This window comes from Rhipicephalus microplus, chromosome X, assembly GCF_043290135.1.
Source record: "Rhipicephalus microplus isolate Deutch F79 chromosome X, USDA_Rmic, whole genome shotgun sequence".
NCBI lineage: Eukaryota > Metazoa > Arthropoda > Arachnida > Ixodida > Ixodidae > Rhipicephalus > Rhipicephalus microplus.
In genome coordinates, this window is record NC_134710.1 from 400,987,467 (window position 1) to 400,999,899 (window position 12,433).

At 43.0% G+C, this 12,433-nt stretch overlaps 1 protein-coding gene across 1 annotated transcript in view; it reads left to right on the forward strand.

Annotated features, from left to right (window-relative positions):
* LOC119161863 (protein tolkin) overlaps nucleotides 1-12,433 on the forward strand; it is a 420,624-nt gene that overhangs the window by 383,597 nt on the left and 24,594 nt on the right. Inside the window, 3 exon segments of the mRNA XM_075876846.1 lie at nucleotides 867-883; nucleotides 3,690-3,876; nucleotides 7,653-7,778. Coding sequence (XP_075732961.1) covers nucleotides 867-883; nucleotides 3,690-3,876; nucleotides 7,653-7,778 — 330 coding nt within the window.

Here is a 12,433-nt window from a genome sequence, read left to right on the forward strand (position 1 = left end):
TAGCGAAGCTGCTATTTAAGAAGTACCGCGCCAGCGGTGTGGAGCCCGGTGAAAGCGAAACCTTTCAACCAGTTTGCCGTGAATTGAACAGAAAGAAGAAAGTAGCATTTTATTCCATCCTGTAAGGTGCAGCAAACATATTTACTTTTCATGGCGTATACTTTTGAGCACTTTGACTCAATATAGTAGCCCTATAATATAGACACACGTCAATTAAAATCAAAATATAGGGCTGCAACGATGGAATGTCGCAGCGGCGTCGGTTTTCCTCTCTGTTCTCTTTTAACTGGCCTGCTGTGGAGACATTAGCATTCAAATCACCTCGGCTGCTTAATTTCTATGCGCATGGCCACGAAAAAAAGAAAAAGTGTTTACTTAATATAAAAAAAATTGTTAACTGGAGGAAAAAAAAAACGCCAGGCCTGCGTGAAACGCGCAGCACAGGCACAGCGATAGCTCAAAGAGCGGCCTTTCAGAGCCTTTTTTGAACACTATTTATGTAACTGCTACAAGCACAACTTGCTTGGTACGCACTACAACATAAATAATCATAATATCTGTGTAGTAGGCTGGCATTCACTATGCAAACCTTCGTATCCTTTGTCATTCTTTGGGGAAGCGTGGTATCCGCTACACACTTTCAAATAAGTTTGTACCAAATTTTCATGAAGTAGCTGATGAAGACGAAGAATTAGGCGTGAAGTTGGTATGCTTCACAGTTAAAAGAGGATCAACAACGAGTTTTTGTCATGGGTTGGAGCATTGGACGGCCCACTAGTTATGCAATTCGCATTTTGTGGTGCCTGTTTGCTTCATTGATGTTCTAAAACGCTTTATTACTCATGTTAAGGCGATTCCTTTCCCAGCTTCAAGCCTGCCTAAGGCAAGTTTGAAAGTATACTTTCAACTTGCCTCTACCACTGAGCCACGTTGGTGCTTGGAACTTCCAAGCACCGACGTGGCTGAGTGGTAGAATACTGGGCTGGCACGCAGGTTACCCGAGGTCGAATGCCACAGGGACCTAGTTGTGTTTCATTCACTTAATTTTTTTATTCAATTTGTGTGAAGTGGTTACGGACAATCACGGCGGCAGCGTACAAGTATTACACCGCATTTGACACGTGTTGGCATCTCATAACAGCTTTCGCTGTAAAAATTGTTGCTGATCCCCCTATAAAGGAATCCTTCTAACACGAAAGTCAAACGTGACTTCACAGAAGTATTGGCACGTTTATTGTGAATTGTTGCAACACATTTCAATGTCACGTTAAGAAGAGCAAGCATGTCGAAACTTCCAGCGCACACCTCGAGCCGAAAGCGCGAACGAAATAAGCATACACTGGACGAGCGCGGACTAACAACTGTCACATCTCGACATTTAAAGCACGCTGTTCAAACTGAAAGGAAGGCGCACGAAACCAGCGCACAAGTGTACACAGGACACTGTGTACACTTGCCAGCTTTCTGCGCAATTCTTCCCTCTTAGTCCTGTGTCTCGCACTTGTATGCTTTTCCTAGGATGCACACTTTTTTTTCGTAATATATAGAGAGAAAGAGCTATATATGCCGCTGATGATAATAGCATGTAAATAATTGACTGTATAACTTCACACATTGAATGCGTCGCCATTCATTATTGTCTGCCCCAACAAGACTGGAAAGCTGAAGGAAGAGGATGGGGCTGTGAAGGGCGGCATTTCCCTAGTCACACAACGTCACTCTGCGCCTGACGTGCTGCTTTCATGACAAGTTACTAAGCCGACTGGACGCCCGCTATGCGAAGACCCCCCCCCCCCCCCCCCCGCTATTAGCGCTCGCGTCTACTTTGTTTGACAGCCTTTGTCGCCCTGCTCGCACACCGTGTTTTTCGATAGAGCCGGAAAGAAGCACCGTTCATGTTGAATGGGTGTGCCTTCCTTGACGCGGGTGGGCATAAACAAAGCCATATTCCTAAAGACAATCTTAAGCTGCCGAGATATGCCCGTCATGTCGAACCCTTTGTGTTCGGCAAGTGAGACACATGAGCCGTTGAAGGTGGAACCGTCTAACAGAGTGCCGAAGCGCTGCGCACCTGTGCTTGCTCGTAGGAGTCGCCAAAGTAGTGAACACTACAAAAGCGATTTTTTTTTGTTTTTGGACAGGAATAACGATGATAGATGGAAGTTTGCACTTTCTTTTCTGTTTGGGCTTATATGCACCCAGTGCACCTTTCTGTTCTGAATGCTGCATGATCCAACCGTATGCCCCACCGCGGTAGTCTAGTGGCTAAGGTACTCGGCTGCTGACCCACTGGCCACGAAATCGAGTCCCGGCTGCGGCGGCTGCGTTTCCGATGGAGGCGGAAATGTCGTAGGCCCGTGTGCTCGGATTTGTGTGCACGTTAAAGAACCCCAGGTGGTCGAAATTTCCGGAGCCCTCTAGGGGGGAAGTGGTTCTTAAGATTGGAAAAGAAAAGAAAAGTGAACCCCGCAACTGTCTGCAGCTAAGTGCGACACCTCAGCAGTGGTTCACATGGGAAGGGGAATGGGGGATAAAAGACTTGAGCGAAGAGAGGAAAGAGAAAGGAGAGAGCGAGCAAAGGAAGGGGGGGACGAGGAAAAAGGCACCTAATTTCTGTCAGCCTTCAGGCGAAGACAGCCAACGAGAGGAAAAAGAAGGAGATAGAAAGATTGAGCACGGTCACTGGAGTCCGAGGACGGGGCGCACCTGCGAGAGCTCCTTTCGGCGTCGGTGGATGGCGTAGAACAAGTCCAGTAAATCAGAGCTGCACTGTCGTCGGAGGTGGAAGGTCGTCGGCGGCAGGAGATGACGTAGGGCGAGTCCAGTCGGCCAGAGCCACGCTGACGCGGGAGATCGCAAGCGCGCGGAGCGCGCGAGCGCACGACCGGTCAGCTCGAAATCCAGCAAGCGAGTCCCGGAGCCCTCTACTACGGCATCTCTCATAATCATATGAGGGTTTTAGGACGTTAAACCCCCATCTCTAACTCTCTGATCCGCCCGTAAGAGAAAGCTTATCTCTTTCTCCCTCTTTCGGTATTCTGAAAACATTGCGTATAGTTCACTATGCCTATGCTGCCGTTTTTTCCTATACTAAAAGAAGAAGAGAAAAAAGATAAATGAAATAATTGGGGGAAAGTAACAACGCAAGAGAAGCCGCAAACTTTTGTGTGGTCACTGTATACGAAGCCTCGTTTTTTTGCAGTTACTTTCATGAATTCCCAACGTTTCTTGGAGCGTGCACTCAACGCCCCCGATTCCCCGGAAGTAAAGTGGCGTTATGCTTAGCGGAAGGAAGGGCTACACGCGCCGATGCTAAACAATAAGAGTAAAAGCATGCTTGGTGGTAGAGGAACGCTTTGTATAAAGCGAGACACGTATGTGGAGCTGATGGCGCTATGCGAGTCACTGTGTAGTGCGTGCGACTTTTTATATTCCATGAGCACAACGCCACGTGTTTGTGTGTCTCTGATGCAACCTTTGCTTAAGCGTTACTAAAGATGCTTGGAGGCCCAGCAGGTCGTCTTTTTTTTCTCTCCTTCTTTTTGCATGTTTTCCTGACAAACCTTCTTGCACCAGATTGTTTTTCCCCTCCCAATAATCTAATCTTAATCGAGCGTTTTATTTGGGCAGCACTATAGGCTATGGTCCTTACGTATGGTATTTTGACGATGTTTCGTTTTCGCCGGCAGCAAGACTGTGAGTATGACAAGGTGGACATTCTCAGCAAAATGGACAACAACACGATCCGGAAGCACGGGCTCTTCTGCGGCTTTCACCTGCCACCCATCATCACGTCCGAGGGCAACAGCCTGCGTATTGAGTTCAGCTCAGACAACTCGGCCCAGAAGAGTGGCTTCGCGGCCGTTTTTCTCACGGGTGAGTTGTGCAGCCTTCCGTTCTCATAGGACATGTATAGAGATCATTGTTTTTTACTAGGCAAACAACCAACACCCACACACACACACACAAACACACACACACACAAACACACACACTTATGAGTCACAAAACAAATAGATCGAGCAGTGCTCACCAACGCTGCGCACGTCTTTCTATAATTCTGTCGTGCGTGACTCCTGCCATGGCAGCTAACTACTGTGTTACACTGCCAGATCGAGGACTTGACTTTACTCTCGGCGGCGGTGGTAAAATTGGTGTTCAGTGGATTTGAAAAGAAGGCGGAGTTCAAGCTATAAGCAACCATGCCACTCCATTTCATAGATTATTCGTAAGCAAACAGAGGAGGAAATGTATTATTCATGGAGTTACTATTAGAGACCAATTAAAAAGAACATTTCGAATTGGTAAGGCCATTCAAAGAAGTCTGAAATGTTGAAATGTGAACCTAAATCTAACGGCATATGTTAACTCTACTTTCCTTATTTTGTAGCATGCCTATGCCGTCTTGGGGTGGCACGGAAGGAAGAAGAGCCACACTGCAATGATGGCTGAGCAAGGACAGGCATTCCTTTCTACTCGTCGTTATTGACTGAGAATGAAATTTTTATAACAAATCTGAATCCTCAAGGGAACTCTCCTAAAAAATCTTCTCAGAAGGTATTGCTTATGATTGCAAAACCCTGGAGCGCTCTGAAAAAATTAACAAGCATGCTACCTCGATTTTTGTCTTGGTGGACCTGCACTTTCTCCCTTACAAGAAAGTGCAGTCTGAACAAAAATACACTTTATTATACGTTTTAACCATTTTCTCAAAGGCCTTTGGCGCTGAGGGTAATTGATTAATACAAAATAAATAATCTGTTTGAGAGAACAGTTTGCTTTCCTTTTGCTTGGCCTTCAAGCCAAAAGCAGGTTACAAGAAAATAAATAATCGAAAATGCAGTGCTCATGCATATAATTTTCGGTGAATTAGAGAGGTCTTATCAGATACAGAGCAACTTTGAAGCAAGTCAGCGGGAAATTTAAACGTTGCGGCAGTTGCTTCTTGAAGCCGTAAGCCGAATTTGATTGGCGAAGTTTACATAGTAAGTCCAGCTTTATATGGTGAAATGTCATTGAAGATGAACAGCCGAGGTTCATTTTGTTGAGGACTTCTGTTCTTTTCCTATAGGGGTCGCACTTTGATTGACATGAAATGGTAGAGGCCCATGTACTGTCCGATGTCAGTGCACGCTGAAAGAACATCACATGGTCCAAATTTGTGGAACCCTTCATTACCGCGTCTGTCATAATCATATCGGGGATTCGGGAGGTAGAACCTTATATATTCTTATTAGGATTACTGTTTTTCTTAAGTACACGCAAGAACCAACACTCCGCGTAGCTTCAGCATAGATTGCACGCAGCGTGCTAGTCCCGCGTTGTTAAGTCGTTATGTCCTATATTTTCTATTGTGCACTCAACTACGATTCATGTAACGCGTTCGGTTTTGCTTTCTGCCTGCCAGGCTCTGCCACTTCAGCCACCATTCACCTTTGACAAGCCTAGTCATATTAACTGCTTTTTATGGAATTATTAATAATAATGATATATTATTATTATTATTATTATTAATAATATTATTATTATTATTGTTATTATTATTATTATTATTATTATTATTATTATTATTATTATTATTATTATTATTATTATTATTATTATTATTATTATTATTATTATTATTATTATTATTATTATTATTATTATTATTATTATTGTGGTTGTTGTTGTTGTCGTTGTTCTTTTAGTGGGACAGACGGTGCTGGTGGGAGAGAAGGAAGGGAGCGCCGAGCTTTCTCGAAAGCGGAGGAAAGACGCGCTGGTGCCACCAGCTTCGTCAGTGCTTGCGACGTTAATTTAAATGAAGCTGTGCGTATTTTTTTTCTTTTCCTTTTTTTTGAGGGGGGGGGGGGAAGGAAGACTCGAAGAATGAAATTTGGTGGCTGGACAGCGTTTTTCGCTGTTTTATCAGGAGTTCTACACGCTGCAGTCTTTGCTTCGCTTTGCTATTCTAGATACATGGCACGTACTCACTTTGGGGGATTGGCCAAGAGTGCAACGTAGAGACTGATAAATGTTATTTTAGGTAAGCTGTAAAATTTAAAACCAAAAATAAAGAAATGAAATTGCAAATATACGCAGGCAATGTACTTCCCGTCTCTCCTTTTTTTTTTCTTCTTTTCCCTCTTTATTCTTTCATGTCCCCTTCCCTAATCCCCTAGTGTAGGGTAGCCAACCAGATGTCTTTCTGGTTAACCTCCCTGCCTTTTCTCTTTGTCTGCTTCCTCCTTGCTATTTTATTCACTGCCAGGTGGTTTTGTGTTGTCTTCTTCTCGAGGCTACAAGTTCGTCCCATAGATTCCTTTTGCTGATGAACTATGTATTTGTGGCTGCTGTACTGCGTATGACAGTCACTGCTACGTCACAAATGCTCAGCAATTTAACAATAGTTTATTGTGTGTATTGTGCGGTAATGTTCCACCCACTTGATAATGAGGGCCACAGAAGAGCGTGAAGGGCAATTATGTCATAGTGGGTCGTGTGCTTGCTCCGCCGGACATTTCTTGGGAATAAATTCTTCGTCATTGATCGCTGTGTTCTGGCATCCAACCTTCACGACATGAATTCGGGCAATAATCATCAATAGCTTCACGACGCGTAGTAACATTGGAGATTGTCGTTTGAAGAAAAGTAGTGTTACGCTATAAAGGCAACAATTACGCATGTGTACGTCCGGTTTTTGGAATGCTATGCGACTGCTCGATGTTCTTTCAGTGATATCGAATAAATATATAGTAGCCAGAATGATTTAACACATGGGAGCAAAGGCTAGATAAAATCTTCGCGTATAATATAAGTATCATTCGCAGGATCAACGCAGGAATTGTAGCTTTACAGCTGCTGCTAGTAAACGTTGTAGGAAGCCCCAAGACATTGAACGAGAGACACGAGATACCCACAAACACTGTTTCCTTTTGGTCTGCCACACGTGGTCGTCTTGAACATGCTCCTCAAGACAATCATTTTGTTTTTTATTTTTCGTGTCTTGTAGTTACTAAAACGTGACCACGGCAGCCGATACTGAAACCAGCTATCGAGTTTTAAGAGATGATTGCCGCTAAAAATATTCACTCAACACGTGAAAATACATGAACACGATGGCAAACGGGTGACTCATATCTGTGATTGTATTTTCGTAACCACCAAGCAGTATAGATAAGATATATGTGTTAAGGCCAGCATCGTGGAAGCCATGATCAGTTCGGCCGAATAAATGCATACATAGTGAAAATATTTTACTGTTCATTACCCCGTGAACATATCTGCGCGTTGCACGGTCAAAATACGCACATAAATAAAATTACAAACAAAACGAAATACAGACAAAACAACATCGTAATAAGCGACTGATGAGCTATCTTGAAAGTCCATGCGAAAGTTTATTGAAGCGCTACTCTGTACGAACTCGCAAACTCTTCGGCAAAATTCCCAGGCACAAATTCCCATGTATATGCACCCTAACAGCTTCCTTGCCAGCACATTTAAAAGCACTCGTGTTCTGTAGAAATTGATATAGCAAGCGTATAAGGTATAGGCCTAGTTTTTGTTGAAAGTTGCTCCAACTGGCGCTTCAGCTTTGAAAGCCAATTCCTTTCGTGTGTAAACGGTGTAAAGTAACCGACTACCCTGTCGTTTTCCTCTGTACGCAGACAAGGACGAGTGCGCTCACAACAACGGTAGTTGCCAGCACATCTGCAAGAACACTGTGGGCAGCTACATGTGCACCTGCCAGAATGGCTTCGTGCTGCACCCCAACGAGCACGACTGCAAAGAAGGTAACGTGGCGGCATTGCTAGTATATACTCCAATACACACCATACAAAATATGGTCATCATACCTACGTTACACAGGCAAGTTGACCGCAGCTTCGGCCAACCGCAGTTAGCGCCAACCATGGTTTGCTGATGTTACACTGCGCAAAAGCGACCTCCTTTAAAGCGGCCAATCAATGCTTCATAAACGCAGCCATTTTCTCGACTAACCACTAAACCGAGGTTGCCAAGCTCAGTTTTCTACGACCGCGTTTTGCGTACCGTGTAACATAAGCAAACCGTGGTTTAGGCTACCTGCGTAACTGTAATAGAACAAAAAAGAGAAAGAAAGGGGAAGGAGCAAGTACTCTTAGCGATGACATCGTTTGTGCGCCTCCGTGCACACTTTTTCTGTGTACACTATGTTATTAATTTCGCCCAAAATGACCGTAGTCGATATGGTCTATACAGAACTTGCGCAAAGAATGTGAGCTGTTTCAATTTGCCAGATCACTCAACGCTGAGAAATCATGAACCATGCACTCCAATTTTTTCAGGCGAAAATATCTTGCAGTGTGATTAGTGGACCCAATTAGGACATGATGATTTTCAACTGTAAAAAAAAAACTCTTTCGCAGAAAAAAAGAGACACATAAGCAATATCTGTGCTATAATTATTAAAGAAGACCAGGTGGTCAAAATTTCCTGAGTCATCCACTACGGCGTCTCTCATAATCATAGCGTGGTTTTGAGACGTTAAACCCCAAAAATTAATAAAATGTGTGCTCTAATACTTGCTGTAAAAACGGCAAGCTATGCAAAATATATAACACTTAGGTTTGTTATTTGACATGCGTCTTGTCTGTTCATGAAGCACATTAAGGAAAAAAAAAACGAGTAGGAAAAACGAGACATAAGAATCAGCTTGGTTTTAGAAGTAAAGCGCACTCGGTCAAGTCCCTCGCCTTTATCGTTTCCCCTCTACCTGGCTTGTCAAGGGTAAGTCTTTTTGTTTATCGCAGGTTGGAAACCATGTCACACTCGCGCATGAACTGTAGAAGCTCTAGTGTGTGTGCTTGCGCATTAGTCTTGTGCATAGTAACGGAAAGCGTGTTTAAAAGTGACCATAAGTGAACAGCAACGTTGTGCCATCATATTTTATCTCATTTCCACTTATATCAGCATAAATACGAGTATTTCTTCGACTACACTTACGCAGTCACCCACTTGCATATCATATACTGCGTGCCGAAATACTGAAACTTTTTCATGTTTACAATTCTGCTGGTTAGAACCAGGCGATCTGTAGTTGTGAACACTTTATGGTATATCTGGCGCCTTTACTTTGCCTCACCGAGGTCTTCAAAGAGTCAGTTCGAGAAACCAAAATTCATCGCCTTCGAGTAGTGCCAACACCACCGAGCTCAGCTCTGCTTGTATTCCGTATACTTCAGAGGAATCAGGCCGCGAGGTCGAATAAACTGGCCAAGACTAACAGCCAGTCATGGCGAGATTGCCGAAGCAAAGGATGTGTGTATTGGCGCAATAAAGTGCTGTATAGCTAAGGTTCGCAACGTTCCAATCTCAAAAACTTTGGAGTTTAGAATATAGACAAGAGATGAAATTTGGCATCTTTCTTTCTTCTCATTTTTTTTACTTGACAGAGGATGGCTTTGTAGTTAGACAATTTTACAACCTCCACTATCATGGCCGGTGTAACGAGCCTTTTTAACCGAAGTATAAGTTTGTAAGCAAAAATAGTCAAAGTAAAAAAAAAAAACAACAAGGCGCAACACTTTGTGAACGTAGTAAGATAACAGTCGTTACTAAATATTTTAATACGACAGTGTTTTGCGTCGTCTGTCGAAAATTTGTTTTCAGACATTCTTTCTTCTGTACGCATAGTCGACTGCGACGTTAGTATCAAACAAATCAAAAACTATATTATACGCATCGCTCGACAGCGTCCGTGTAAAAGTGGCGGCTTGGTATATTGTCCGTGTTTGTTGTTTCTCGCTGACTTTGTTAACAATTAGCCCGTTCCTCTTGCCCTACTTCGTCGTAAAATCAGCGTGCACAACTTTTAAGCGAACTTGCTCCGGTCATCAAATGGTGAAGTGCATTTTTTTTTCTTTTTTTGCAATTCTCGTGGCATTCTTGGTGGTCATAACTTGTTCGCCGAGCTTAAGCTTTTTTTTTTCTTTTTCTAATTCCATTGGTGCATTTCACGTTACTTTCGTGTTATGGGCAACGAAGTTGTCTTTAAATTACCTCGTTATGTCTCTGCCTGCTAAATATGCAAGCGATGCGTTCTCCGCCAGTGCGCGAATCAACTAAATTCAATTGAGCAACACAAGCAGAAACCCTCTGCTTACAACACAGGTATATGCGTTAACCACCTACTATGTGCGACATAGCAACTTGGCTAGTTCTCAAATAAGGTTTGAGGGGGGGGGGGTGTTGGGAAATATAACAAAATGAAACGCGAAGAAGGGGCTGAAAGTTCAAGGGTAGAGGTTCGCAATTTCTACACGGACAAAATTTTGAGGCAATTTAAGTGAGCGAAAACACATTGGAAGCTTTGTTGTTTGCCGTACAAGTGATGTTTTTAAAACTCTCTAAAATAAGAGAGAAAGTGTTTAATGACTCAGATTCCCTGTCAGCCATTGTAATTCTTTTGGGCAGCTTTTATTTTTTTTGACGCTCTATAAATATGAACAAAAAACGCCAATCATTTTACGTTCAGACAGCGCACATAGCCCGATACTCGACTCCGCGATGATACAACATTGTTCTTCTATTTTGGTCATTATTTTTTCACTATTTGTTTCCGGCCTTCCTTTTTTTGTCACCGTACCCGCTGTCCTATTTCTATTCGGCACACTATGTATGTATTGTTTTCTTGACAATGTACTGACATAACGACTACCTCAAGAGTAAGTATCTTACTATTGTCATTATATATAATAAATCCAAAGGTGAACGGATTGGACAAAAAGTGCCGCCATATCCACGAAGTGAATGATGACTAGTGGGCGAAGCTCCGGAGGTAGACCTGGTAAACCATGAATCCTCTGTACATTTTGCCCACTCGATTTTATTACATCGCTCCCCCTAGCGTACGTCGCCGCACTAAACCGAACGATTGCCTTCAATCAATGACACGCGCCATATGTGACATCATTCCTATTTTATAAGATCTCGCGTCTTTCATCAACTACAAGTACCGCTTTCTAGTTTATAACATCTTGCATCTTTTCATCATCAGCTACAACTACCACCATCTAGTAAACACTACAAGAACTAAACGAGAGGTGGCTACATACAGGAGACGGTACCGCCATCTAGTGAACACTGCAAGAACTAAACTAGAGGTGGCTACATACAGGGGACGGTTCCGCCATCTAGTGAACACTGCAAGAACTAAACTAGAGGTGGCTACATACAGGGGACGCACAGCCCACGCCCTAAGGAGCTTCGCCCCTAAAAATAGTTAATAATTAACCTTCATTAAGCGGGAGAAGCCTGTGAACTTACACTGGTTAAAAGAAGTCAAATCGCGCAGCTCACTCGAACTAACTCATTCACAGGTTACCTCTTATGTATGGTGGACGTCCATAATACCTTAAAGCACTTGGCTTCCTCCTTAATTACTGAAAATTCAGAAAATGTTCACTTTTAACTGATTAGGTGATGGCACAGATTCACCTTTGAATGGAACATCTTGTCACACAACCTTGTTTAAAATTTGAGAAGTCGTGGTACGCGGCTCGAAAATGAAGCCGTTGTGTCCGTAAACTATATCCACAATGGTTGAATCCTTAAGGCACCTTTTCTTTCCTCCTATCTTCCTTTCCTCCATTATTTGCTTCCCCAAATAGTAAGCAGGCGTTGTGTACTTTATGTGGCAGTTGTGAGCCTCTTCCCTCGCTATTTTCTTCTAGTCGCCGTGTTTTTTATGTGTGTGTGTGTACCAAAATCAATTATTTAAAGCACGTTAAACAACGCCAGTTCGTAGGAATCTCGGAAACTCTCCAAGTGCTATGGTGTCTCTCATAATATTATCGTGGTTTTCAGACGTTACATTAACAATGTGGTTATTATCAATTTAATATACTTGTTTGTAGATGATATTATCAAGAAAGAGATAGAGGAATAAATAAAAGAAAGAGACAGGGAGGTTAACTTAGAAAAACTGGTATGCTACCCTGCACCGGGGTGGCGAAAAAGGGTTGGAAAGAGGAAAGAGAGATATAAAATAAATGAGAAAAAACATCACTTGCGCCCACATTTAGAGAGTTCCGATCACAGTCGTTTGGACAGGCAGGTTGAACGCAAGAAGTGCAGGAGCGTCTTCAAATGCTTCTTCTGTGACATAAAGTACTGTCGGTAGCACAGGATTCATTTTTCAGAATGAGTCTGGTTGACAAGTTCGTCTTGCAGAGTGACAGTCTCTGCGAAAAGTATTGTGGGCATTCACAAAAAATTTGCCAAGTTGTTTCGTCACTGTCGAAATGGTCGTATGCAGCAGTGTGAGCCATTCCTATCCGGAACGCGTACGGATGGATAAATGCGACGCCCAATTCATAATCTGCACAGCATAGTAGCGTCTTGTCGTCGTAATTCCGGAGGAATTCGAAAACTGAGAGTTGGGTCGAAGGTACATACTCGTGCATGT